The following is a 27937-nucleotide window of genomic DNA, read 5'->3' as shown; positions in this document are numbered from 1 at the left end:
GGCTGTTTAGTGTGTCTCAAAGCGTCGTCATCGTCGGTGATCGCGCGGTTGTTGTCGTTGCGCTGTAACGGTTTTTGCAGGCGCTCAGTCTACGCATTTTAGCGGCCATTGGCAGTTAATACACCTCCCCGCCTCGCCAGCTTTTATGAAACAAACGTGTTAATAATAAATAAAAACAGATTGCAAATTTGAATCCAATACCAATTGTAAGATATTATTGTTGTTAATTTATAGCCACAATCAATCACAACACAATTGCAAGTGCGTGCGTGAGTGAGCGTGAGTTGCTGTTTTTGTTGTTGCTGCTGCTGGAGTTCTTGGTGTGCGTGCGTGTGTGTGTGTGCGAGTGTGTGTGCTGGGACTTAACGTGCTACGTTCTGCCTGTTGCCAAATGTGGTCAAAGCAAAATAACAAAAATATATATGTGCATACACACATATACATACATATTTGTATATGTATATGTATTTATTCAAACATTCACACAGAACTGTGCATTGTAAAGTGCTTTTTATGGCTTGAAATTTTGCGAGTTTTTGTCGCATTTGATGTTCTTTGCATTTCGTTTCGTCGAGAGCTTTAAGCGTCACACAGCCTGCACAACTTCTTATTGGATTCGCGGCAGAACTTAATGTGACGGACATTCGCGTTAACCGCCCAATTGGACTCTATATGCTTTCATATTTGTGCACCCATTTACAGAGGCAGAAAATCATGTGCAAATTAGGCAAAGTCCAAGGCCCCCTTAGAAGAATTTTCCTTTTCGTAGGAACATTTTCACGGTTGGTTCGGAAAATTTCAGTTTCTCTTTATTATTTGTATTTTACTAGCCATCGTTTTGCCTTTGGTTTAGCCTGTGTTTTTGATTTTTCATGGTTTCATTTCTTTAAATAAGTTTTATTTTTAGCATTTTTAGTTATTTTTGTGTATTTTTTTTCTCACCAACTTTTTGCTTCTGTTTCTGTTTGCTCGCTTGATTATTTTCGAATATTCTTGGCGATTCTTTGGAATATACACAGCGGCCACTTGGTAAATACATACATTTTATGTGTGTGCGAACAGATTTGTGTATGATACGTAATTTGTTGTGCCGCAATACAGGGTGTAAAAGGGCCTGGAGCTGCAGGTGAACGTATCGAATTGGAATGTTTCTTATACAAAGTCGCAGCCTCCAGCTGTCAAAAAAAGCTCAGCCAAATGGAAACTGTCTGGTAAACTTTTTGTTGTTTACGTTTCAACTCCTCTTTAACGCTATGCCCAGAAAGCCGAAAGTCCCATTGGCCACACTGTTTGTTACAACAAAAGGGATTATAAAAAAGGCAGCGATTATGATTGAACAAAAGAAATCAAATAAAATAAAGATTGTTGGCCTCCAAAAATGAAAAAGTAAAAAAAAAAAAACAAGAGTTCGCCTTGCTGTACGTGCTTGTGAGTGTATGTATAAGTGTGGAAGAGTATAAAAACAAATGGCAAATTACCAAGAAGAGAGTCAAACGCCGCAGCAGCGCTAATCATAATCGTAATCACTTACTCACATACACACACACTTGCACGCAGACAGACACATATGCAAACTGTCAATCTTTACCGTTAGCAGTCTATCGTTTCTGCAGCTTTTATTTGTATTTTTAAATTATGACACACAAAACAGCCTCGTTCGCGCTCTCTTTCACTCACTCTCCAACACTCTCGTTTAAAAAAAAGAGAGCGCACACAACTCTTTGAACAGCTGCTGAGTGGGCGGCGCAGACGTAGGCGGTGGCCGGTGCTGTTGTTGTTGTTGCCGTTGTTGTTGTCGTTGTCTTCAAATTTGCCACACTTGATTCAAATGAGCCGCAAAACGGTGCTCGTCATAAATAGGCAAAGAGCAGATAAACACGAAGAACTGTTGTGGCTGGCAATTAAGCGCAAACTAATCGCAATGCGGTTGGAAGAAGCAACACATAGAGGAAATATACTTTAGAGCTTTATTTTTTGTTGTTTTTCAGTTTCCAGTGTTGTTATTGTAATTGATTGATAACAATTTTTTAGTGTTGTCACGGTGCGTTTAACGAGTGTTAAAAATAAAACGTAATTAATACATGTTCCCTTGTTAAACAAGTGTTAATAAAAAGTGTTGCAAAATTACATTTGAATTAAATTTTCATCGTGCATCAATATTTATAACAAATACAATTTGCATACACACACACACCGAAATTATTCCATTAGCAAAAAAAAAAACATAACTAAAACTAGTTTTCAGAGTCGTATGCAAATTTTTGAAATTCTAAAAATCTACAATATGTTTGTTGTATTTTGCTTTTTTAATAGTTATTCTATGCAAATGGCATAAATACACGGTTTATTATTTCCGTACGTTTTAAATACAATGCCAAAACAAACGGAAATTGAATATATTGTAAAGAATTTCTATGTATATTCAGTAGTCCAGCGTATTTCTCAAATTGTGACCAAAAAGTAAAAAAAAATTGCATAAGTTTTCGAGATTTTGTTGTCTTTTTGTGCAACAATCTTGAACCGAAAGCAACGTCGTTGACCGCCCCCTGGACCCGAGTGCCATTCCAAAATGTGATTCATTTGAATGAAACGGCTCGCACATGTTTTCTCCAAAAATATTTTGTATTGCGATGTGGGAGTCTCCACTGTGGACAGTTTTTTAGCTCTCATTTACGCTTAGTCATTTCGTCTATTTTCGTAACGGATTTTCGGCTTAGAAACACCTACAATGCAACATTCTGGAATCAAATGTTGGTTTTTTAAATCATTTATAAAAATATTATTTTTTTGGCCATTCGAGTTTGTTTGCCTAAATGTTATGCTTGGCTTTTATTGATGTTGGCCTTTTTTTTTGGTTTACAAAAAATATGTTGTTGTTGTTTTTTTATTTTGCGCAACGTGGGTGAATAAACTTTACGCTGTTTGACTTTTTTGCCTAATTTTAAATACATCAAAAAATAGCAAAATGGCAACAATAACAACAACAAAATGTGGTTGTCAATGAATGAAGCTGTTGTTGACTTTGAAGCGGAGAACGAGAGTGAATGAAGGCGCTTTGTGCCCAACACTCAATGCGAATCGAGTTGGTCAAGACAGAGCGAAAAAAAAGAAACAAATAATCAGTTCACTAACCTTGAAAGCTGAAACTGTGGTGTTGTGCGCTAAAAAAGTGTTGGATAATTCAACGAAATTCTTGACTTTGCAGTCGAGGAAGCGCCAGGTGTGCATCTGAACTGTACGTGGAGTGCATTTTGTTTAATAAAATACCATGACATATTTCCTGCTTCCATAACAATTATTGGCATTCTTCGGTCAATCACCATTCCAGCAATTTGTTATCAATTTGAGTGACAAATTTCAAAAGCAGAGAGTTTCTTATAAAGGAACATATCACATGTTCTGAGAGTTACATGTAATATCTGTGAAAATGTTCCTTAAGGTTTTGCCGTGCTAACATTTTCTCACTCATTTCAATATATCTGAGAGATGTTTCTGTCCTACACTGTTTTAGTGTTTAGTAAATGTCATTCCCTAAGAAAATGTAAGCAGAGGTGCAATCAAATTGGAAAAGTTACTTAAAACTTACTTATTCAACACTGTTAGTTTTCATTGATATTTATTAACACTGTTAGTAAGCTTTTCAATAAGTATACTGCTTGAGTATTTGGTACTAATGCATGTTTTTTCAGGCTCATGAAGCTGCTTCCGCACTCCCAACTTATATATTGATTAAATATATACATTTTTAAATCCATTGCAGAAGGTTTTTTTTTATAATTTTTTATTTTCATATAGTGTCATATTGAAACTATGCTTGAAAATATTGTTGTTAACATATTTTACCTATATGTTTCCAGCCATAAATTATAACTTTAAACTTGTCCATAAATCAAACAATAATATTTGTAAATATTTATATATATATAAGTATTTTTTAAAATTTTATTTTGCCCAAAATGCCGTCGCATGTGGATTTGAGTTGCGTATTCGTTTGCAAATTTATGAGCCAAGAGGCGTTTGCGATCATAAAAAGTGGATAAAAGTAAAGCGCGGCATTATAAATCAAGTTCAATTCAATTAGAGCGCATGGGGCGCCATAATTTTTGCGCTGGCCTCATAACCTACGACAATTTATTAATTTTAGCTCGCACAGATATGTCTAAAGTGTAATTGTTGTGCGTGTGTGTGTGTGTTTGTTTGTCTATACTGAATAACTAGAAATTGAAATTGCATATGCAAAAATGGCAAAAATATTGCACTAAAACCAGCAAGAAAGCCTTAAGCTGAACCAATAAATACCCTATACTGATTATAGACCTGAGTCTACAGTAACTAAACTATTAGTTTTTAGCATGGAATGACTCCCAACTTATTCAGAAATTATTAATATATAATCTTATTTATTTAAATTTTTACTGACATTTTCTTGTCATTTATTTGTAAAAACAATTTATTGATTTACTGTATTTTCTTTTCCTTCTAACTTGACTTCATCACAAAAATACCTTTATCTTCGATGGCTTTACAACACTAGATTTTGTGGCTGTTGACTTTTGAAAGTTTACTTCACTGTTTACACTGACTTACAGTATATTAAAATAAACTAGAGACTTGTAAACTTCGTTACATACCTTTGTACAACTTTGAACATGCTGCTTTACATAAATCTGTAAACTTACAGGGTATGCACGACATTAAAAGCATTTCAATAATGTTATTTAACATACATACAGCATATATTTTTGTAGCTCTATATGCATATGAAATTGCCATAAATTGTTAAACAAATGTTATATTGTAATTAATAAGCAACGAATTCGATTTGCCGTGTGTGTGTGTGTGTGTGTGTTAATAATTTATGCGGAAGTCTCGCCCACACAGAAACATGTTGTAATTGTCAATGCAGGTGAGGGATGGGTTGGATGTGGATACTTTTATAATATTCGCATCAGCATGAATTTATATCCATACAACACTCATTATTTTGCACGAACAATGCGAATGTTGTTAATAATTCAATAACAAACACCAAACGAATCGTGCGCGAAAAATTTTTCAATTAAATTGTCAAAAAGGAAAATCATAAACTTTTGCATATACATAGAAATCGGGATGGAAACAGATAAAAAATAAACATATATTCACCTTGCGTAATAATTTTCAAGAATTATTTTTGGACGCACGCAAATTTCTTATTAAAAAAAAAACCGAAATTCGCCAGCGCCAAAATGTGTGGAAAAATTATATTTATGGTCGCGACGCGATGGCCTTGCCTGATACCCGAACGCCCCAAGCGCCCCACGCCCACGCCCCAAGTCAATGTGGCACACATTTGGCACGATTCAATGATCGATAAATAGATAGATATCGGGGCATAGCAATTATATGCATATCGTATGAGAATATATTACAGACGACAGTCGACAGCCGAGCAATGTCTGGATCGCTGATCAATCGAGCAAATTGCGCGCATTATTGACAGCGCGTCCCCCCATGAGACATCGAATTTCGATTAAGATTTGGATTCAAGGCAGCAAATTGGCAGCAGACATTTGTGCTGAAATTATTGTTGTGTGTGTTGTCAAAGCAACAAGTTGAGAAGAAAACACAAAAAAAAAAAAAATGATATACCAAGATGAAATCAGTTAAACTCAAGGCTGGCAATTGCATTGAGACTGGATTGTCAGGCGTTGACATGTTGAATGTTAATGAATCGGACTTGGGAATGCCATTAATTTCAACTTGAACTTGATTGAGGGCAATTGAAATTATAAATTTTCTGGATATGTAACTGATACACATAAGAAGAGCTTAGTTTTTAAATTTTGAATGTTGCTTAGCGCATAAAATGCGCTTGATGTTAACAATTTTAACATGTTTTCAACAAATCTATCAACTTTAATTTTCCAAATATCTGTAGGAAATACAGTTTTCCAATTCCAATAGTTTTTTTAATTTAATACCCTTCGGGATAACCATAGCTAGGCTTTTGTATAAAGTTAACAGTGTCAAGGCTCTGTTAATCTGCATTGCCTCTGTTAAGTGGCGCTGCCTACAGGTCTGTTAAAATGTTATATTTTTGCTAAGTAGTTTTATGTTAACCTTCCACGCAAGTTAACAGTATGTTAATGCGAACCTTAGAAATTGAATTTGAAATATTTATTTTATAAATACAATCAACAATTTCTTTGTTCTATTAAATAATTGCCTTATATTAATTAACGATTGCTGAATTCTGATATGATAAATGCGGCTCTTTTGTTGTGGCTAACGTAAAATTCTTCTCAATTTCGAGCTCGATTAACTTTTCACTATGAAATGTCTTATTTATAGTTGATTATATATTTTGAATGACTGCGCCTAACCGCAACTAGAAGAAATTAATAGATGAAGCATATTGTGTTGCTTTAAGCGCAAACCAGGAACACAGTTCAAATGATATACAATATATATACATATAGATAAATATATATATGCTACACATTGCTTTTAAGTGTTTTCTATTCACAGTGATCTGCTGTTCCTCAGTATTTAATGAAGACATTCATAAATGTCATTGTCAATTCTAATTCTTGTGCTTGTTTGAACTCAATTGAAATTTTAGCGCTTTGGCTAAGGTCAATGCAAATTGGCTAGCGCACAGAATTTCATACTGTCTGTACATAAACATATGAGTATGTGCTTATATAGAGTGTATATATATATGTATATATTTGTATCTGTATGGATATGTACTTAGTCTTGTGTATATTAAAAGAGTTTCCCGGCGCTTGTGTCTTGCCGTGCTGTGCTGTTTGTTTGTTAAATGTTTTAGCGGAAAATAAATAATATTAATTCTATTTGTAGTTTTGCATACGCAAATATTTAATTTAAATGTGCTCATAAATTTAGATATCTCTCTGTACTCGTCGTCGGACTTGCTCAACAAAATCCCCAATCTTTGAGCTCTGAATGTGTGTGTGTGTGCGTGTGTGCGTGTGTGTTGCCTTTTCTGTACGCTCTCGAGTGCTAAAATTAACAAAACGTGTGGGCGGTTTAGCATTGAACATGGCCAAGGCTTGTGACGTGCTATTGGAGGCGACTATCATCATAATACTTATGGGCGATTTTTATAAGTTTCACAACAAAACTAACCCAACATATGTATCAATATACATATCCAAATATTTGAGTTTGACCCGACTACTTGGCCCAAAGAACTTGCTGCAATTTGGACAGAATCCTTCTTATGAGGGTAAAGATTGGTCAAATATTGTAAGGCAACAACAACAGCAATAACGCAGCAAAAAAAGTGTGTGTGCATTAAATGTCTGTCGCGTCGGACCAACAAGCGAAAGGTCGCCGGTTCAAATTTTGACTGCAGCTTTAAAATTAGTTTATATGTTTTTTTTAATTTGTTATTATTAACTTTCAGAAGATACCACAGAAAAGAAAACAACAAACAGACAACAAAATGTATGTGCCATTATAGAAAGCAGGAATTTTGGAGCAGTATCATAGCTACTAAGTAACGCCCGGAACTAGAAACATATATATACACACATATATATATGGACTTCAGACAAATGATATATAAACTTGTAAGTTCTAATGAATTAAAAATGGAATTGCAATTAATTTGAAACATTTTGCATTACAGACCTTAGAGCAGAGCGCATAGAATTAAAGACGTCGCCTTTTTGGGAACTTCATATAACTATATAAAGCAACTCAAAACCTCCCACACACACACATACACAATGGGCAAAGATTACTATAAGACTTTAGGCCTAACAAAAACTGCCACCGATGATGAGATCAAAAAGGCCTACAGAAAACTGGCGTTACGTTATCATCCCGATAAGAATAAAGCCGCAAATGCTGAGGAGAAATTTAAAGAGGTCGCCGAGGCATACGAAGTGCTCTCGGATAAGAGCAAGCGCGACATTTACGATAAATATGGCGAGGATGGACTGAAGAGTGGCGGTAAGTTAATGAATATACTATCATAATTTATAAAATATCCTGATTTCCAATCATTTATTATATTTCTAGGTGCTCGCAATGGCGGCGGCAGTGGCAAAAATACATTTACATATCAGTTCCATGGTGATCCGCGGGCCACATTTACACAGTTCTTTGGCAACAGTAATCCGTTTGCCTCGTTCTTTGATATGGGCGACAATCTGTTTGATAAGAATGTTTTCGATTTGGATACGGAACCCGATTTCTTCTCATCGCCATTTGGCGGCTTGGGCTCTAGGCATGGCCTAGGCAGCGCCTTCAGGTAGTTTTAGTCTGCTTTGAAATTTGTTTCATATTTGCTAAGCTTTCGTAGGCCCTCTTTTAGATCACACTCCTTCAATGTGCACACCCCCTTCAAAAAGGAACAGAAACAGGATCCACCCGTCGAGCATGATCTCTATGTCACGCTGGAGGAAATCTATCATGGCTGTGTTAAGAAAATGAAAATCTCACGTCGTGTTGTCCAGCCCGATGGCAGCTCCAAGAAGGAGGACAAAGTCCTGCAAATATCTATTAAACCCGGCTGGAAATCGGGCACCAAAGTCACGTTCCAGAAGGAGGGCGATCAGGCGCCCGGCAAAATACCAGCGGATATTGTGTTCATCATTCGGGACAAGCCACATGCCATGTTCAAGCGCGAGGGCAGCGATTTGCGGTACACGGCGAGGCTGACGCTCAAGCAGGTGAGTACCCAAATATGCAGAGGTTCAATTATTGACATACTATAAAGAGCGCTTAGCGGGAATGTGTCTATAAAGATGCTTATCAATCCATTATAAGCTCGTAGCAGGTATAAATGTCTAATAAGAAAGATAACTCTATAAAGTACTATATACTCTTGATCATTATCAGCAGCTAAGCTATGGGTGTCCATATAAACTACTCTTTCAGCTTAGAAGTTATGGTTATAGGTCTTTTTTGTTGCAGTCAGTATATAAATCTGAGTCCTTAGGATTGCGCCCATATATCATATAGTTGGCATATGAAAAAACGTTCGAAAGTTAAGTATTTTGTTTTCTTATCTACAACGAAATGCTATACCATATAGATCTAAAGCAAGAATCTGTCGATAATTGGGTTTATTTATGGAAAACGCTTTTGAACAAGCTCAGCAATTAAGAATAAGTCTTGGTAGTCTCCAAATATATATGTATCTATATCCATATCATATGCCTTCTATCGGAACAATCAGTTGCAAATAAAATCCCTTCTAAGCTTCTAAACTTCTTCAAGGCAATTTAATCAAATGCCAAGCTTAACAGACCCACCTTCAGTTTGTGCTCGGGCGAATTATAGCTACCTTTTTGGCAGGTTGACATATTTGTTTGCCTAGAACTCAAATAGAAAGCAACTGTCATGCGTTTGCTTTCCAATGAAAAAATATGAGCTTGAAGAAACACAGATGATAGTCATATTCTAGAACTTATATAATTGAATAGTCATTTGGAGATATTACCAAATTCCGCAATGTGCAATCATAATTATCGCGAGCCGCACACAAAAAACCGTGTCAAATATTTCTAAATAGAAACAACAACATGACACTTTTAGCTAAACTGAGACTCTACCAAAATGGTAATCATAATTTATATACATATATCTTTATATACATAATGTTTGTCGATGAAAAATGAAAATGAAAACGCTGCCAAAATGGGCAAACTGAGACCCCAAAAATATTTACTAAATTTGTCGCACTAACAAGCAATAAAATGTTAAAAATGTCGAAACTTAGATAGCAACTATTTAATCTAGTTAATGCAATTAACAATTTTAACATGACTACGGACTGGCCAGCATGTTATTTATTTATCTATTTTTTGTGGTAATCATTAAGTATGATTTTTTGTTTTTTTTTTGGTTTATTCGCCATATGCGAATCTTAGCGCGCAGTTTGCGCCCCAAGTTTTAACGCAGTTGGCTGTGAAAAATTTAACACCTCAGCGTCATGAACTGCCTACCAAGTTGCCACAGAGTGTGCGTACGTGTTGGCCCGACCAACTGCTGTGCCCGCCTAATTGAAACTTGACCATGTTGACCAAATTCGCCTGCCAGCCAGTTCTCAGCTCTTGGCCAGAGCCAGACTCTGGTCGGCAGCTTCAGGCGCGTATATGGTAAATTTGCCATAACCATAACGCTGATTTCATTATAATTTCATTTAGGCGCTGCCCGGCTTTAATTGGGCGCCATACTGTGAGAACCCAGCCCAAGATCGTATCATATCATATATTTTGCAATATTTGGCCAGACCTAAACGGTTGACAGCTGGCCATTAGATCAAGTTAAGGGTCGTAAGATGTCCATATAATTGTGACAGTATTCTTAATACTATAACATTTAACAGCTGGATAAGCTAAAGCTACAAATTTGCTTATAGTCGTAAAAACAGTTTTTCAGTCTCTTACAAAAGTTGGAGCTAGTTGACAAAACTCTAAATTACATTTCAATTTATTTACCGCTTCTCAATTTCGAATTTCCTGTTTGTAACACTTTAATATATTATTTTGAAAATACAGCAATGAGAATCGCATAGAAAGGTTTATGAGAAGGGAATTTAACATTCGGTACGCTGCAACAAGTTGCATTTTCTTTTTTAATCAGATTAATAGCTTGAACATACTTCATGTACATTTCTTGTCGTTTATTAAACGGAAAAAGGAGAATGAAATTGTAATTAAAATAACAAATGGTTGTCTGAATTTGGATTTTTTGTTGGCATACAAAGCGGGCCGTAAAGCAATTAAAGAGCCAAATAAGTACTACACATAATTGGCCACAACAATATTGAATTGTGCATTAAATTTAATATCGGCCATAAATTACATCATCGTTTACGTTACAGAATCTGAATTTGTAGCACGCGGTGAATAATTTTTGATGACATTTAATATTTGACTGAAGCACTAAACTAAAATGCGATCATTAAAATATTGTTGCACTGATGGCACTGACCTACAGCACATACAAATAATAGAAATAGGAGAAGTGCTTTATGGACATACTATGTGCATATACTCGTAAATTTTAGATGGAATGCAAAGTCAACAGCTCAATGGCAAAAAAAACAAAACAAAAAAAAAACAAGAACAAAATTGTTGTCGCTTTGAGTGTTGTCTGCGTCCGAAATCCGCGAATGCAGCATCATCTACCCCAAAAATTGATGAATGCCAAACAACAATTGAACGTTGGTTATGTGTTTGTCCTATGTCTATGGCTTGCTCGTGTAACTGATGGCCAGACGTCACAAATGTTGTTCTCGTTGTTGTTGTTGTTTGAAATGTTGTCTGCCCATTGCCATTGTCATTTTTGGTTGGAGAACTTTTCGACTGCATAGAATTGGTAGCTCAATACAAAAAGCATTCAACGGCTTCGTTTGCATTTTGATGACAGTCGTCAGCGTCCTTCACATTGTCAATTCTAAAAGAAAAAACAACAAAAATAAATGGTAAAATAAAAATGAAAAGTAAAAACAAGTAAAACAACAAAATGCTTTATGACATGCTATTGAATGTCGTTGATTTGTTTTTCAAACACTTTTTCAGTTTATTTTTTGAGCGAGTGTAATTGTCTCGCGTCGCGGAAAACTGGGGTAGTTTATGTGTGTTATTTCCCTTAACTAGACTAACTAATATCGAAACTGGTAACAAAGAAGTTTCGCTCGATGGAAAATCATGGTTAAATTTGGGGATATTTTTGAAAAGTGCGAACAACTGTTCTCTAGCTATTGAAACTAATCTTGCTATTTGCAAAATTAAGTATTTTTAATTATTAATGTTCACTAATTTAATTTATTAATCAATTAACATAATCTCTAACCAAACAATTTTAAGATCTTAGTTAGGTTTTATTAAAAGTAGAAGAAAGACAGTTTGTAAGTTTTGATTAGTCTTTAAGTTAAAAATGCTCACACAAGCTAAACACTAAGAAACTTAATGTAGTTAACCAATATTTAAAATGTTTATAAAATAATTTAGATTTTTTGAAATTAGTTTGGCGCCCGAGCAGGGATTTTACATGTATTTTATGTGCAGGGACATTCCATCATATAAACAGAAAACTGAGAAATGTTATATTCTACATATTTCTGAGAGTAACAAATTTGATTTTGTTAGAGAATTTTGTCTTGTAACTTTTATGGCTAAAATATGATAGTCACAAATAAAATTCTGTAAGTTTTTGTTATATTTATTGTTATGCGCAAGAACCAGTTGCCATTTAAGGCAACAGATTTGTGCCCTTATCCACCATGCCCATTCCCTTTACCCATCCAGCTGATCCAGTTGTTGCTTGTAACCGAATCGCAATTCGCATTTGTATTCCCTGTGTGCTCTGTTTTTTTTTTGCTCCAAGTTTTTATGGCTCAGCTTCCGTAAAAGGTAGCAAAGTATTTAAGCGTTTTTATGTTACAGATTTTTGTAGTTGTTGATTTTTATTTACTGCGTTTTGTTTTGTTTTTGCTTTGCGACAACATTTTTAACATTTCCATTAAAAAATATCAATGCTAACGGCGACGTCGTCGTCATCATCGGCATTTTGTGCTGCTCCTATTGTTGTTGTTGTTGTTGTTGCCGTCGTCATCAGTTTATGTTGTCATCGCTTTAAATTCACCACTCGGCGAATACTCTACATATATACATATAAACATACATACATGCATACATATATTTAAATATTCATAAGGTGTGCACTTTGCTTTTGTCGCAATTTATTTATGTTCTTTATTGGGCGAGGCAGCGGTTCGCACCATTCACAGGGCTTTATGTTCTGGACAACTGTCCGATGCGGGTAACTGGGTATCAAATCACAATGTGTGTATAGTACATATGACAAGTGTCAGACAACTGGGTGTTATTTTAGAAAGGCGTAACTGATTTATGGTATTAAATTTCGCATAAAAACGTTGAATATTTGTAATTTTAGTAAAAAGCTTTAAAAAGAGCTTATTATTATGTTAAAGAGCTTAAGCGTTTGCCAATCGATTTTATAATTTGAAAATTTTTTTCCATTATAAATTCATCCCCAAGTTTATTACAGCACATAAAGCCTAGGAAATATTAAACTTGTGAAAGTTAGCTTACTTGAAGTCCATTATATAATTAAGCTATCTTAAAGCTTAAATAATCTTTAAAGCTTATGAAAATTATAGCTACTTTAGAAAAAAAGGCGGGAGTGTAAGCTATTAACCTTTTGTGCTTTAATACATAATGTTTAGCGTAAAGCTTACCAAGCTTTAAGTTAATTTTAGCTTGCTTAGACTAAAAGTTGTAGAGCTTTATGAGTTGTAACTTCATTGTAGTTACTTATAACTTATTTAGAGCGAAAGTAATAGAGACTTACGTGCTTTGATGCATCACAATTAACTTAAAGCTTGGATGAGCTTTAAGTTATCCTGAGGAATTGAAAGAATGAGATTTGGTCGAGCCTTAACCTTCTTTTTGAGAACTAGAGCTGTTTAGAGCGAGACACTATTGGGTTAGCTTTCAGTATTTCACTAAAGTCACTTGATATATTCAAGCTAGCTTCAAGCGTTCGTCTATTTCTTGAAGCTCTCACTGAAGAGCTGCGCAAATTGCACCGAACGGAAACTTGTTAAAATATTAGTAAAACTTCTCTTTAACTTTGCCAATCACATGACTAAGAAGCCAGAAAGTTTTTCTCTTCAATTATGAGCAAGTTTCGTTCACTAATTAAGTTGGCCACATTAATATCTCAATCCAAGCAAATCATGATTGATAGCTATCTTTTAGCTGGCCAATTAAACAAATCGAATGTCGGCTGTGGCAAATGAAATCGTCCCGTGCCAAAAGTGGACAAACAAGGAATACAGTCTGTAGATTTTTGGTGCGGAGAAACATGTCAACAACATGTTTAAGCACGAATTAGGCACATAAAAAGCATAAAAAGGATTTATGCAAGACACAAAGCAAACACAATAAGCAGACGAGGGAGCATTTCTGTTCGATTCCAAACGAAATGTTGCTGCTGCTGGCTGTGGCAAGTGGCAAGTGGCAAGTCGCAGCCAAGAACATAAACAGGATTACCAAAAAGATTGATAGATTCCACAGTTAAAGCCCATGTGCGTTTGTTTGACCAGCGTTCCCTATTATTCTTTCTTTCATTCCTTTTTTTTTTGGGCACAATAACATTTTACAGGAAATTGAGTTGTTTACTTATGGGGATTTCTTTCACATTGTGCTTGATTGATAAGCCCAGCAATAGTTGAAGCATTTTATTTATATATTTATTGATACGTTTCTCTTAATATTATATTTTAGGCGCTCTGCGGCGTTGTTTTTCAAGTTCCTACAATGTCCGGCGATAAACTGCGCATCAGCACCATGCAGGAGATCATCAAGCCGAACACTGTGAAACGCATCCAGGGCTATGGATTACCCTTTCCCAAGGATACCACGCGCAAGGGCGATCTATTGGTGGCCTTCGATATACAATTTCCGGAGAAATTGACTGCCGCGCAAAAAGAAGTGCTCAGAGACATGTTATGAAGATAGAGAGAAATAATAAATGCCGCCTTAACCACGACAACGACTCACTCACAACCCGGCAACAGCTCAGTCTATCCAGTCTTCTTCTAGTTAGTCATACTAAAAACTACTACGCAATCAAAAGCTATTATTTTATCATCAAACAAATGAGCATTGAATGTGTCATCGTTCAATTTATTCGATATATTTCGTTTCGATGCGCATTTCATTTGTGTTGATAAAATATTTTACAAAAATTTGCATCATCTAATAATGCTCATTGAACCAAACACGATAAAGAAAAAAACACATCCAACCCCACCATTCATCCAGTTGCAATAATACATATGTTGACCATAGTTATTATATCGTATAATTCTTAATTTATTTGTCTAAATTAAAGCTACGTATAATAAAAACAAACATGTGAAACACAAGTGAATCGCTTAAAAACTCTTGCTGCATATCTCTTATATGGATTCAAGTCGCAAATATAATGAAATTCTTATAAGACAATTATCCATAAATAAGGTAAATATTTGTGTGTTTTGGTCGTTGGACTGTAGGTATATTACCGTTAACGACTTTTCATTCTAGTTTCTTCACATCAGCATTTAACTTAAAAGCGGCCTGGTTTCAAACAGAAGTCATCCATCAAGACATTTTCCGTTCTTTTTATCTTGAGCAAATGCACTTTTTATGCTCCTGATATAACAAAAAAGATGGGTTTCATCTAATTTCGTTACAAAGGAATAATCAGTTGAAAAATAAATAATTTTAGGATAACAAACATAAAAAATATTATGGACAGATTCGTTTCCAAAGGAACAATAAAATGAAAACAAAGGTATTTTATGAGATATTTCTAATTGTAAAATGATGTTTATTTATTTTTATTTATTTATTTTAAATATTTAATAATATGTTTTGATTCGGTAAGCTTCAAAAATATTTTATATCAGATTGATTTCCAGTGAATATGCATTTGAGTAGAGTGTTGCCAACTAGCAGTGGCTGCAGACAGTGTTGAAAAGTGGCATAGAAAGCAAGGTGCCTGCACCCAGTGTTGACATGTGGTTAAGAAAACAAAGTTGTTTAATGGATGCCTCTTGTAAACATCCTGACAGTTGCTGCAGTCTTTCAATAGTTGTTTTTGGCTATTTAGGTATTAGGCAATAGGCCCAATTGTGTTTCACAAAAAAGAAAACCAAAGTTTTTCCCTGTTTAATCAACGGGCTAAGTTTTGCGTTGGCCTGAAAGGAAAAGTGCAAATTGTGTGGTAATCGGAACGCGTTTGCCTAATTAGCTGCCGCTGCCAGCAGTTGGCAGTTGTTGCCAGTCGCCAGTTGCCAGTTCCGAGTTGCGAGTTGTCAAAGGAACTTGGCTAGCGTAGCGCTCGTTAAGTCATTAAAACTGCATGAAGTCAAAACTTTATGGTCTGCAAAGTTTGCATCAAAGCAGAAACAAACCGAAAAAAGTTTAGAAAAAGGAATGAAAAAATGCCAGGAGATGAGAAGAAAAACCTCGGAAAAGTGGGCAGCAAATGCAGAAGAAACCGAGCAACATCAAAGCCGCCAAATGGTAATTCGTTTAAAAAGGAAAGCCAAGGCCGGGGCACAGACGCATTTCATTTGCAGACAATAAACTTGACAACAACAACAGCAACACAAACGTCTAAATAAATTAAATTTTGAACAGCAGCTCTTTGCATACAAAATAGACGCCCCAGAAGCTGCCTCAGATTTCAGAACACATGCCACAAGCGTCGCGTTGCCTGCAACCGATACTTGGGAGCCAAAGCATTGACAGCTAAAAAGTTGTCGAAATGCACGTGCCCCGTGGTCCTGTGTCCCTGAGAATCTCTGGCACACTCAGTCTCCGTTTGAGCCTGGCCAACATTGTTACAATTCGTAGCGATTTTCCACTTATTTTAAAAACGAGAGATCTCTCCGTGTTTGTAGGCTTGTGTGCACAGTGAGGTGGTGGTGGTGGTGGGGGGGGGGGGGGGGGGGGTTGGGGGGGGGGGGGGTGTTGCATGATGAGCTGGGGCACAGCTAACGTTGCCGAAATCTCGAATCTCGGCATCATCATCGACAACTGGCAAATGTGTGAATTGAATTTTCAAACAATTTGCCGTCAGTCAGTGGCAAAGTCAGTTGCAGTTCCAGAGTTCCCCCCCTGTGAGTGTGAGTCACCCTGTTGCCTGGCCAAGCGCTTTACAATTTCTGTGCGCACTGTTTTCATATACCCTAACAAAGAGTGTGTTGGATGTTTCTTGATATGCAGACATGGCCCTTATCTATAAAGCTTATCTTTATTAGATAAGTTAAGATTTGAACACAAGTTAAAAACAGCTCAATGGGCTTACTATATCGTACACATAGCTACAATAGAACCTTTACTTACTTTATCTTAAGATGTCTTGACTTAAAATAATATTAAAATAAATTTAAGTAAAACTGAGCACGAAGTTTAGGGATCGAATCCACCATGAAGATGGAAAACCAAAAAGTTTATATTAGATAACTTTCTGTTACAGGGTATTTCACGTTTGGTAAACCTGAAAACAAAGCAATTTCTTCTATTCTTTCTGTTGGTTTCGTTTCTGGTTCGGACTTGGAACGTGCATGATTTGAGATTTGATTTGCTGTGCGGCTGTGGCAAACGCGTTTTGGGCTACATTACAACCACGGCGGCTGCTCCTGCTGCTGCTGCTGTTGCCGCTGATCCTTGCACCTTAACCCAACTGCCGGCATTGGCTTTGTTTGTCCTGTGCTATCCTGTCCAATTCGTTTGTGGCGGCATTTTAAACATTTTGCTCACGTTTCGGATGTTTATGCCATTAGCGTTTAAGTTGCCATACAAAATGCGTCTCGTAAATAACGAAACGGTTTCGATTTTCCCATTGTATTCAACTCAGCGGGGAGGGGAGGGGGGGGGGGGGTGTGTGTGTGTGGTGGTTCGAGGGTCGTGAAGATTGTTGGATTTGTAATCGATGCTATTGCTAAGTTATTAGACATTATTGTAGAGCTAGGACAATAAAAAAATTAAATAAATATACGTTACGATATTACGATAATATAATATAATATTATATATAATAGAAAAAATAGAAAACCAATAATTTATTTATAATTCAAATTTACCTTTAAGAACTCTTATAAGATGTCACAGATTTCTTCTTTCCTGATGATATGTTGAACTCTTGAAAGTAGTGTTTGTATTTTTCTATTCGGAGTATTATTTTTACTAATTTTGAAATGTTGTATGAAATTGTAATCATATTTAAGCGGGGCTAGGTTTTCAAAGGGCATCAGTTAAGCTATATAGTCATTTATTTAAGGGAATATCGCTAATATACATTTAAGATACATATTAAAAATAATAGGTTTTGCAATGGCAATAGGGACAGCAATGGGTGCTGCAGGAACAGAGCTTAGGATCCGTTTGATCTGAAGCTTCCGACATGCCACTCCCATTGCTAGCCGGTCTCGCGTCCGTTGCCGATTCCGTTTGCTCCTGATGAATACGCGCCTCAACGGAATGAATCCCAGTGCTCGAACCATTCAAGTTCAACTCATATGTGCAATTGGCTTGCAGGGACAAAATTGGCTGTTCCGCCTGCTTATTGGACTTTTGAGTAGCCGTCTGCCTTCTGTATACGGTTCGTTTCTTTGAGCGCTTCTTCCGCCTCATCGGACAAGTTAGGATCTTGGTATATGTGGGCTCTGTGATGGCCGCCTGTATTTCAGACTCATAGAGCCGCTGACGTTTCTCAGCTGTTTTCTTTCGTGTGGCAATAAGCCTATATCGATTGTTCAAATCGTCTATAGTTTGGAGTGTCTCCTCGAAGGCCACCTCCAGCTGCTCTACAGTGTGCAGAGTCTCCCAAAGTAATGTTTCCTTTATCATTTTTACACTAAAAATTTGATTTATGGAAAATGAATATTTGATAGAAAATGCCAAAATCTAAACCGAAAATGTTAAAAAATATATACTCCATATTTCTCGAGTTCCCTAGCAGAAACTTCAGCTTTATACGATTGGGGCTTTTCTTATTTATTACAAATAAAATAATAGACATTTTCAAAAAACATTATTTCAGTGAATATTCAAACCTTTAATATATTGCTGATGGCTAAATTGCAACAAAGTCGAATCGGTGTAGATTTTGACTCAGCTACTAGCCTAGAATTGGGAAATTTTAAAAGTTTACAAAAAAATATCTTAAAATTGAAGTGTAGCACACTTAGAAACAAGATCAATTTCTAAAACCTTGATTAGTATCTTTTGCATATACGATAGAAGATAGAGAGAGAGAATTTACTTTTAACGTGGCACGGGTAATGCCGGGTAATACGCTATTTCCTATATAGACATAAGTCGAAATTTCCACTCCCATAACTCGGTCAAATCTTATCCGATTTTCACAAGGTTTGGCTCTTAGTTCATAGTATCGGGTATCAGTTCATCAGGCAATATTATTCCTGTTTTTAGGTTTTCTCTGTTTTGCTTCAAACTTAGTTTGAAAGCTCTACATAAGAACTTAATCAATAAGTGTTTTACCATCCAAACGCTTTCAAACTAATTTTCAAAGATCTTTGAGAGAATTTATTTTATACGTACCACTGCGAGCGCCGTGTTATGCCCGCTAGTATTATTATAAATATATATTATGATTTGTTATTTTTTAGTTAGACTAGCGTCAGCTTAGATATCCGACTCGCATTTCTATCAACTTGGAATTTGTGGCTGCTCTTTTCTAATCAGAATCAAATGCCAACGACGGTCAATCAGTCAAGCGCTTAATAACGGATTGCAGCTGGCTCTGAGTGTGTGTATGTGTGTGTGAGTGGGGCTGGTGTAAAGAGTAGAGGAGAAGATAAGCAGAAGTCGAAGCAGGAATAAAATTTATAGCATATCTAACACGCATACATCATTTTGATATGCATGCCACGGGCACGTTTGCGAGTATTTGCTTAAGAGTTGAACCAAAAGTGGAGGAGTGGTAATCAGGGGGAGGGTGGGTGTTGGTGTGGCTATGGCAGCTGCAGCATTAAGCGCGGCCAGTGGCGTAGTTTGAAGGGGTTCGGGCACACTTCGCTGTGCACCGCACACGGACAGACACATTAATTTAGCTGCTGCTCTCGCAACCGCATGCAATTTTTCTTCGACTTGGGCTGCTGCTCCTACTGCCTTTCAATGGCAGGATGTGTAGTGCGCTCCGGTCAGGCCAGGACGCAGGCACATCCCATCCAGCCAAGCAAGCAACCGGAAGGCAGCCGCCAGTAGTGTGTGTGTGTGTGTGTGGCTGTGAGGCATTCAGTCAGTTAGTCAGTCAGCCAGATAAGTGCGGTTTATGTGCGGCACGTAGCCCGTCTCAATACAGTCAATAAATTGCCGCTGCGTTGCACTGTTAACTGACCAAAAAAGGATGTGGAATGGGGAGGGAAGGGGGGTGGGGCGGGGGTATAGCCAGGGTTAGCATGTGGTCCATTGTGGAAATTGATGCTGCGCATTTTTTTCTACACTTGGCATAGGTTAAATCAATGCGCTTTAAACACTTGAACTAAATGCCAGAAATTTCAAATTCCATAAACAGTAATCACTCAATATGATAAACTTGTTGGGCAATAGATTGTTATAAGTTTAGGGGGCATATAAACAGTGTTTGCTATGCTCTTTGATAGAAGTTAGAAAAGATATAAACACTTTCATTCATTTTAATTAAGATTGGAAAATCTGTTTTATGTTTTACAATATGTTATCTGGACTTTGGACTATAAATACCTTTGAATTGCATTAAAATAAATCAATAGGGAAAACGCTACAATATTTTTTGAAAAAGCCATTTTTGCTATGCCTAAAATAATGTATTGAAAGCTGGGAACTAAAATTTTGATAAGGCTTACTTTATATTTATTTTGATATCCACCTTAGAAATGTTCAATTTTAAGCAAACTGTACGTAGCTTAAAAATATTAAATTGAAAAAGACTTTTTGTTGCTTTATAATTGACAAACTGGAAGCAACATGTATTGTAGAGACGTCCGTTACAGGGAGGTACCACTGTACATTGCTTGCAAACCGAAACCGAAAATTGCAAACAGTTGCCAGGTTCTGTGTAAAATTCCAATGCAAATTAACTCTATATTAAGAGCACATTAATGAGCAGGGGAATGCCTCGAAGCTACAACAACAATAACAACAACAACAAGCGGATGTTGGTAAACAGGAGCTGTGGAAGAGATCAGGAGTTGGAAGTCCTTTAGCCAACGCATATTATAAATCAGAGCGCGCCTCACTGCGCATAGACAAGCAAATTGCGAGTGTTTTTCCCAAACTCCCGGCTGCTTGGCATAGCTAACAACATTCCAGAGGAAAAGCCTGCCGGAAAATATGTTATTAATTCAAATTAATATAATCCAATTTTTTTTTTGCTGCTGCTGCCTCTTCTGCTGCTTCGGGTTGCCTTTCCCTGTTCGCCTGCGCTGCGGAAATGGAAACTACTTTCTCAGCCGCTGTCAGGGCTGTGCGCATTATGAATAGATGTTTTTCACAACCCCTGCACCCCCCGGCAACCCGAACAGCCCTCTCCCCCCACACTTCGTTGACTCTGTGCTTGCCGTGTGTGTGCCATGATGTATTGGCACGGTCGTATCTAGGCGGACTTCTGCTTGCGGTGCCTGGATTTAGTTTCATTTTTATTTTTTATTATTATTATCATTTTTTTCTTTTTGTTGGGTGCGTTGCAGCTGTGGGCGTGGCAGTTAATAATGTGCAGATATGCCAGCTATGACAGCCCCTAATTTGTGCACATTTTTCACATTTTGCCATTAAACTTCTGCCTTTCGGTTTTGGGATTTATCATGCTGGGCTTTTGACTACCCGGTCATCATATTTTATACATCCATACATAAGATCCATTTTGAACATGCCATATGTATCAACTTAATGGCTTAGAATGGGCATTAACAAGATTTGCATAAGCCCTGTAAACAAATATTTATAGTTAGCAACTGACTACGCATTTGCTTGATATTTAGGAAAACACATTTTGTTTTTGTAATCAGTTTTTAAGAAAGTGTTTTCTTTGTCGTTCTATTATAAAATAAGCTAGATGGAAATTATTAAGTAGTGTTGTGAAACTTTTAAGTCTTAAGCAACATATTGTTACGGATCGTTCGCTGAGTTATTAGTATGGACCCTGAGTTGCGGACCTTAAAGTTTCACGTGTGTGTTGTAAAAGTTATGAAAGCCAGAGAATCTCTTGTTTAAATTTAGGATGTGCCTTAATAAATTTTTGTCTGCTTGTATAGATTGGCTGTTGATTTAGGCAGCGTTGCCCAACACTGTCCGTCGGGCACTTAAGTAACAGCTACTTAGCATAACTGCGGCATATTCGAATAAGCGCAGCTGATCCCCCGAGCAAATAATTGTGAATGCCGAACATGGTTTGTGTCTTAAATGAAGTGAAAGTCGTACTTTTTATTTGTATTAAATATTTACGACTAAGCATCAGCGGGAAAAGCAGTTTGCACAGTTACTCGCTGACTGCAAAGTGAAATTCAAGTCAAAAGGGGGGCGGCGGATGGAGACAGTCGTTCTGGTAAGTGCTGCACTTGAAAGTGCTTTTCGCTGCTTTACTCATGCTGCCAGTCACGACTGCGGAGCGTAGTCATTAGATCTACTAAAAGCGTCGCGTGCGCAGCGATTCGCCGCGTTTGAGTATCTCCTCGAGGCGTCGCCTTTCCTGGACTGTCAAAACCTTCTCCAGTGTTTCCAATGTTGAGTTGATTTCCCGTTTCGAGTGCAATGGCAGCCAGAGCATTGTGATGGAGAAGGTTCTAAAATGAAATGGGTGTAGAAGGTGCTTTTGAACAGGTCGCTGTCAAAAGATAACAACCAGTTTAGCATGTTTTGTATTGCATTTCTCATGCTGTCTAATTTTGAGCGCTTGCTTAGCTATTTGTTAAATATTTGACAGGTAGATTGAGCTGTAGTGCTGCCACTTCGCAATGAATTGCAAAATTTGACATGGCGTTGCCACTATTTTAAACTTTTTTCATACATCTTGCTGTGGTTTAAGTGCTTGTCAAAATATCATATTTTGAATTGGAGGAGAATTGGAGGAGACTTTAATTGGCTTCTATTCAGTTTCGGATTCAGTATATATAGCTGTTAAATATTTGCTTTTGTTTCTCAGCCAACTTCTGTGAAGCGTTTATCTTATTGTTAAAATAGCTGACAAGAAGTTCAAGTTTTATTGTGGCCACCTCGTACAGAACTGCAGTGATGGCGTTGCCACACTATTGACAATTTTCCCAGTTCATGGAAAGGCGCATGGGAAAACATATGGCAATTTAACTGCTTGTTAATTGACATTTTTTTGATGTTCCGTTTTTCTCACCTGTGAACGCGCATTGCGTCGATGGCGCAGCGTTGCATCTGCTCGTGCATTGCCATTTCCCAGCGGAAACGTTCGTTATAGCGCCGGAATGCGGCCATATAGCGTCTATGGCATATGTCAGCGCTGCGGGGCGAATGGTGGGCCGTTGAATCGGGGGGTTAAGGGGTTTTCAGAAATTGTAAAATGTATTAAATCAACAGGAAATTGCAATTTTCACACAATTTGATTCGATCTGGCAGAGGCGCCTGGCGGCGCTACTTACTAGGTTGGCTCCTTCTCATCCTGCGTCGGCTTCTGACCGAAGCCAACACGCCTGGCAAGTAGCACACGATACCATTGCTTCTGTAGTGCATTCATCGGTCGCTTGAAGGGATTGGGATTGGAGTTGGGTTTGAGATTGGGTTCGCCTCTCGTATTGCCATTGCTTCTGGCCTCTGTCTGCTGTTTGGTTTTCAGTTTTTCCATTTCGCTTCGCTTTACCGTTTACAAGTTTTCCGTATTAAGTTAGAGATTGCTTCCTTACCGTTGGGCATTTGCCAATGCACTGCCCCGTGGAAATGTTGCCTCTCACATGCTGTTGTTGTTGTTGTTGTTGTTGCTATTGGCGCCGTGTTGCCAGCCAGCTCCATGACGAGTTTATCGAACCAACAAGGCAAATGGGTTACGCGGCGTTAGTTCACCCTAGAGAGAGGTGAGCACTAGTGAGGAAAGGGCTGTGGGTGTGGGTGTGTAACTGTTGCATATGTGAATGCATTTTGTGTGTTGTTCCCGACTGTGGCAAATCACTTGTCTGCAGGATGAGAGATTGATGTTCAATAAATGAATAAATGAAATGTCTTAGATCTGTGATTGAGTGGGATTGAGCGAGTAGCGCTTGATGACCCAGCGCCAGTGCTTTGATATTGTTTGAGTTAATCAAGTAGATTGTGTGTCTACTTTTAGTAATAGGTTAAGGGGTCATGCAAACAGAAAACAGATATAGATCAGGAAGAAGCCACTGTTAATGTTGACATAGATTAAATGTATATACACTTGCACAATTTATGAGTGTTTATTTAATGATCATTGGCTATATGAAATCCCTACTTAATCAGTCTAGCTCAAACTATGCCAAACTTTAGCTGAAATGACAACTAAAACTGTTGTCTCGAACACTCGAATTGGCTCTAATCACTTTCATATTTCATTGAAAGGGTTAACAAACATAAAAGACACTTGTGCGGCTTGGTCTTGGCTGAAAGTTTAGCCCAGTCATATTCTGAATGACTGACATTTGTTGCCCAGGAAAATAGGCCAAACAGCAAAAGTGGGCACAACAATATCACAGCACGGGGCTGGCAGGACAATATGGCTCATAAGGCGTCGCAGCTGTCGCTGGTGTTGGCCGATTGTTCGACTGGCATTTTGCCGAGTCGACAACCAAAAACAAAACTATTGAACTCAGTGGCGCCTGACGTCGTTTATGGCCCGTCGCAAAAGGCAATCATAGAAATGTGCTCTAATTTAAAGTGGCATAAAAAAGAAAAACGAGAAGAAGACAGCAAAACGAAATGTGCAGCCGCTGCCAAGACAGCATATGACACGAATTGGAACTGTTGCCAGAAATGCAGCTAAAATGATTTCTTGCTGTTGTTGTTGTTGTTTCTTATTATTTTGTTTTTTATATTCTTTGTCTGTTTGTGTTGCGAGTTTTTGGCCCTTGGCTTTGTTGGGTCGGGTCGGGTCGAGCCAATATCAACATTAGTTCCCCGTAATGTCATGAACTTTGCGGGCGAAACGTTTTTCTTGTTTTTGCCTCGCCTGGTCTCAGCTGTTGGCAGTCGCGTCTTTGTCAGCGCTTATTGATGCCAGCACTAGCTAAATGTTTTTCAATTTATTTTATTTGGCAATTTTTTCTGTTGTTCTTTGAGCACAAACTTTATATACAATTTATTGGCGCCTCATGTCCTGGCTTTTATGGCCCTTTGCGCTTGCAGGCCAATTGTTTCTGCCCTTTTGGGCCCTTTGTTCGCGTATCAGCCGGTTGATTGATGTTGCAACAAATTTTGCAGCATAATTTTAGGCTGACTTTTAAAAACTCATGCATGCCATGCGCTAGAGCGAGACAACTAGCTGGACACAATAGACACGTAGGCGCCGTTAGATTTTAAATGGCCGCCAGATGCGATTTCCGGATAACAGTAATAAGCACATTTATCATTTATTTGAGCTGAGTTATAAAGTTCAATTACTGGAGGGTGCGAGGTGCATTTTTAAAATGGAATTTAATTTAAAATTTTTGTGAATTTGGGAAGACAACTGTTAATGGAAATTTTTATTGTTATGATAGCCAAAACTACGAGATAAGGCTAAGCAAAGCCGAATAATAACAGCTTATTATGCATATTTCATTAATCGATTGTATCTATATGAACAAAGCTTATAAAATTGCCTAGGAATACGGTTAATGGATCTTATTAAGCCAATAGCTGCAATTAAGTTGAAAGCAAACAGTTTAAAGCTTTGAACTGTGTACACAGCGTAGACAACGACTGACATACTGCCAAATGGGTAAATGGATGAATGGATAAGCGACAGACAGAACGACAGATAGACAGACAGACGAAGTCAGCAAATGAAAGCAGGAGTAGGGAATTGGCGGGGTAAGGCGGCACAACACACAGCATAAGCAAATGCACAATGAGTTGATAATCCCAAAGGCAAACACACACTCACAGAAGGAGGCGCAAGTGGCTGGGGGTTGGGGTCGAAGCTTCAAGCTGGTGGGTTAGTTCGTTAGTCTGGGAATCAGACTATGCATATAAGTATGCTAAAGCCATAAAGCAACAATAATAAACGCGCATCATCATCAGCGGTTGGTTTGTTGCCGCTGTCAGCAGAAAAGTATGAAATATCATCTAAAATAGGAAATGCGTAAATGCGAAATGCTACGCAACGGAAACTGAACTCAACGTTCGCTGATTCCCAGCCACACACAACACGCAGACAACACACATACAGTGAGTGTATGAAAGTCAATTTTTCATTTAGATAACTTTGACATACGCAAACGTCATGGCTTGCTTTAGCCCGAGGGTTGGCGTGGGATGGGGAGGATTGGGCTGGGGCTTGCTGCACATAACGATTTAGATTGGGACTTCAGCTAAGTTCCTGACATGCTGCTACTGATGGCGCCAGCCGGGCACAAAGCGCCGAAATGCGGGCAACGTTTTTGATAAATGAATATTCGACGCTGTGGCACAAAGCGTTCGCTTCATGCATGTGTGTGTGTGAGTGTGTGGGTGTGAGCGTGTGTGGCTTAAATGAAATGTTCACAATTAAAAGCAGAAAGCACAAATCCAACAACCGACACGAAAAGACTATCAAAATACATAATAAGCCGCCAAAGCTGTTTACACGCGCGTTCGCCCTAATACGCGGCGTATGCGCAATATTACGATTATAAATTAAGGCTACCCCCACGCAACTAAGGGCTGTATTGTCTTGAGCCACTTCTTTGGGGGGCGGTTGGCTTAGTGTAAACTAAACATTATAAAGGAAAAGGTAAAGCGCCATAAAGCGCTGCACAAGTGGCAACAAAGGGGCTGAAACCCAAACAGGCTTCAAGTGGGATTTTCATTATATTTGTTGCTGTTGTTGTTGCTGCTCGCCAAATGAAAACAAGTTATTTTGTATTTGCTCAGCGCGCCTTGCACATTGTTATAATCATAAAAAGTATTAAAAAGTAACAAGACAGGCGAGAGCTGCAAAAGGTGGGGCGGACAGGTGGGTCGCGTTTGCCATTTGAAGTTGATTGCCCATTTTTCGGAAGCTACACTTGTTTACCTCTACTTGAGACGCGATGTGGAGTGGCGCTAAGAGGGCGTGCCGGCTGTTCGGGGGAGGGGGGTAGCTTATGAGAGGGGGTGGGGGGTTTCTCAAGCATATTGGATGAGAATCTGGTCGAGGCTTGTGTACAGAATTTGCGCTTACGTTAGCGTGAAATGATGTTCAGGTAATAAACCGAAGCGTGCGGTTGGTTTAGAGCGCTGCACAGGTGCTCTAACTGGGGGGTTGGTGTTTCATGTTGAGAGGTGTTCAAGCACATGGTCTTAAATATGATAGTAAAAAGAGAAAATGGTAAGCAAAAAATAAGTATGTTGGATAGATGAAGCCATACAAATAAGATATGCTAGAAAAAATAAGATACATTCTTAGACAAAGAAAAACATTAAGAAAAATGTTTGTAAATGAATTCGGGCAAAAAGAAGCTAGATAGATCAAAAACTGTTTTGTTATGTTTGATATACAATTTCCGAGCCTCGAGATATAAAAGAAAAGTTACAAAAAAATCGTAGTTAAATTGATAAAAAAGGATTAAAATAACAAAAAGTTCTATGAGGGAACGATTCTCAGACAAACTTCTGTCTTCTTGACACCCTTTGATCGTAGGGCGTGTCAACTCTTCAATCGAGTTGCCCAGCACTAATATGCCCCTTCATTTTAGCAGCAGCGCATTACAAACATATTTCACGCTTTGGTTCATCCAAAACAGCCAGCGAAAGTGGCAAAGTGGCCATACACAGGCATATGCCATGGCTAATATTTTATGGGCGTGCCATAACGCCAGCCAAATATAACGAGCGCGGCCGCAGTAGATGGTAAATTTTGAAATAAAATCCCCTTTAAGTTGCAATCGAGCTAGGGCCTTGGCCTAAACTATAGGCCCCATGATTGAGGTGGAAAGCACAAGCAACAGCAGCTGCAGCCGTTCGCAATACATAATATTTTTATTAAAGCTCCTGCTCAAAACTCAACCTTCAATAAGGCAGCCGTAAAGGTGCACAACCACACACACACACACTCACACCTAGCCTGAGCACGTGTTGTTGTGTTTGTCCCTTTCCATTTCAATGGCGGCTGCTGGACGCAGGTGTTGGCTACGTGGCGGGAGATGTGTGGGACGCCAACAAAGATGCCAGACCGACTTGGAAGCCATAGAGCAGCCGCAGCAGCAGGAGCAGCAGTAGCAATGGGAGCAGCAGCAGCCCAGACGACCAGC

General features: G+C 38.1%; 3 protein-coding genes across 5 annotated transcripts; 1 reads left to right on the top strand and 2 right to left on the bottom strand.

Annotated features, from left to right (window-relative positions):
- The first annotated feature begins 21 nt into the window (after positions 1 to 21).
- On the top strand, positions 22 to 15238 carry LOC115758825 (dnaJ protein homolog 1). 3 transcript variants are annotated; one of them, XR_004017464.1, is made up of 8 exons: positions 22 to 206; positions 7415 to 7580; positions 7640 to 7965; positions 8035 to 8266; positions 8318 to 8687; positions 14280 to 14596; positions 14890 to 15017; positions 15084 to 15238. XR_004017464.1 is itself a non-coding variant. In XM_030699602.1 (6 exons), exons 3-6 carry the CDS (start codon positions 7740 to 7742, stop codon positions 14505 to 14507), a joined length of 1044 nt encoding a protein of 347 aa, XP_030555462.1. In that variant the 5' UTR covers positions 22 to 206; positions 7415 to 7580; positions 7640 to 7739; the 3' UTR covers positions 14508 to 14879. The 3 variants fall into 3 exon arrangements, 2 of the variants coding, with proteins under 2 accessions (XP_030555462.1, XP_030555461.1); XM_030699602.1 differs by lacking the exons at positions 14890 to 15017; positions 15084 to 15238 and having other exon boundaries at positions 8330 to 8687; positions 14280 to 14879; XM_030699601.1 differs by lacking the exons at positions 14890 to 15017; positions 15084 to 15238 and having other exon boundaries at positions 14280 to 14879.
- A 2582-nt stretch (positions 15239 to 17820) lies between these two features.
- LOC115758804 lies at positions 17821 to 18459 on the bottom strand. The gene has a single exon (XM_030699580.1). It carries the CDS (start codon positions 18396 to 18398, stop codon positions 17862 to 17864), a length of 537 nt encoding a protein of 178 aa, XP_030555440.1. The 5' UTR covers positions 18399 to 18459; the 3' UTR covers positions 17821 to 17861.
- A 3415-nt stretch (positions 18460 to 21874) lies between these two features.
- On the bottom strand, positions 21875 to 23361 carry LOC115759270. The gene is made up of 3 exons (XM_030700172.1): positions 23159 to 23361; positions 22897 to 23019; positions 21875 to 22333 (listed from the first exon to the last, which is right to left on the bottom strand). The coding sequence occupies exons 1-3, from the start codon at positions 23359 to 23361 to the stop codon at positions 22177 to 22179; spliced, it is 483 nt and encodes a 160-aa protein (XP_030556032.1). The 3' UTR covers positions 21875 to 22176.
- Positions 23362 to 27937: the final 4576 nt, after the last annotated feature.

This window comes from Drosophila novamexicana, unplaced genomic scaffold (assembly GCF_003285875.2).
Source record: "Drosophila novamexicana strain 15010-1031.04,08,12 unplaced genomic scaffold, DnovRS2.1 tig00000193-arrow-pilon, whole genome shotgun sequence".
Taxonomy (NCBI): domain Eukaryota; kingdom Metazoa; phylum Arthropoda; class Insecta; order Diptera; family Drosophilidae; genus Drosophila; species Drosophila novamexicana.
The sequence above is the reverse complement of the archived record's forward strand: the minus strand, read 5'-3'. Positions and strand labels throughout refer to the sequence as shown.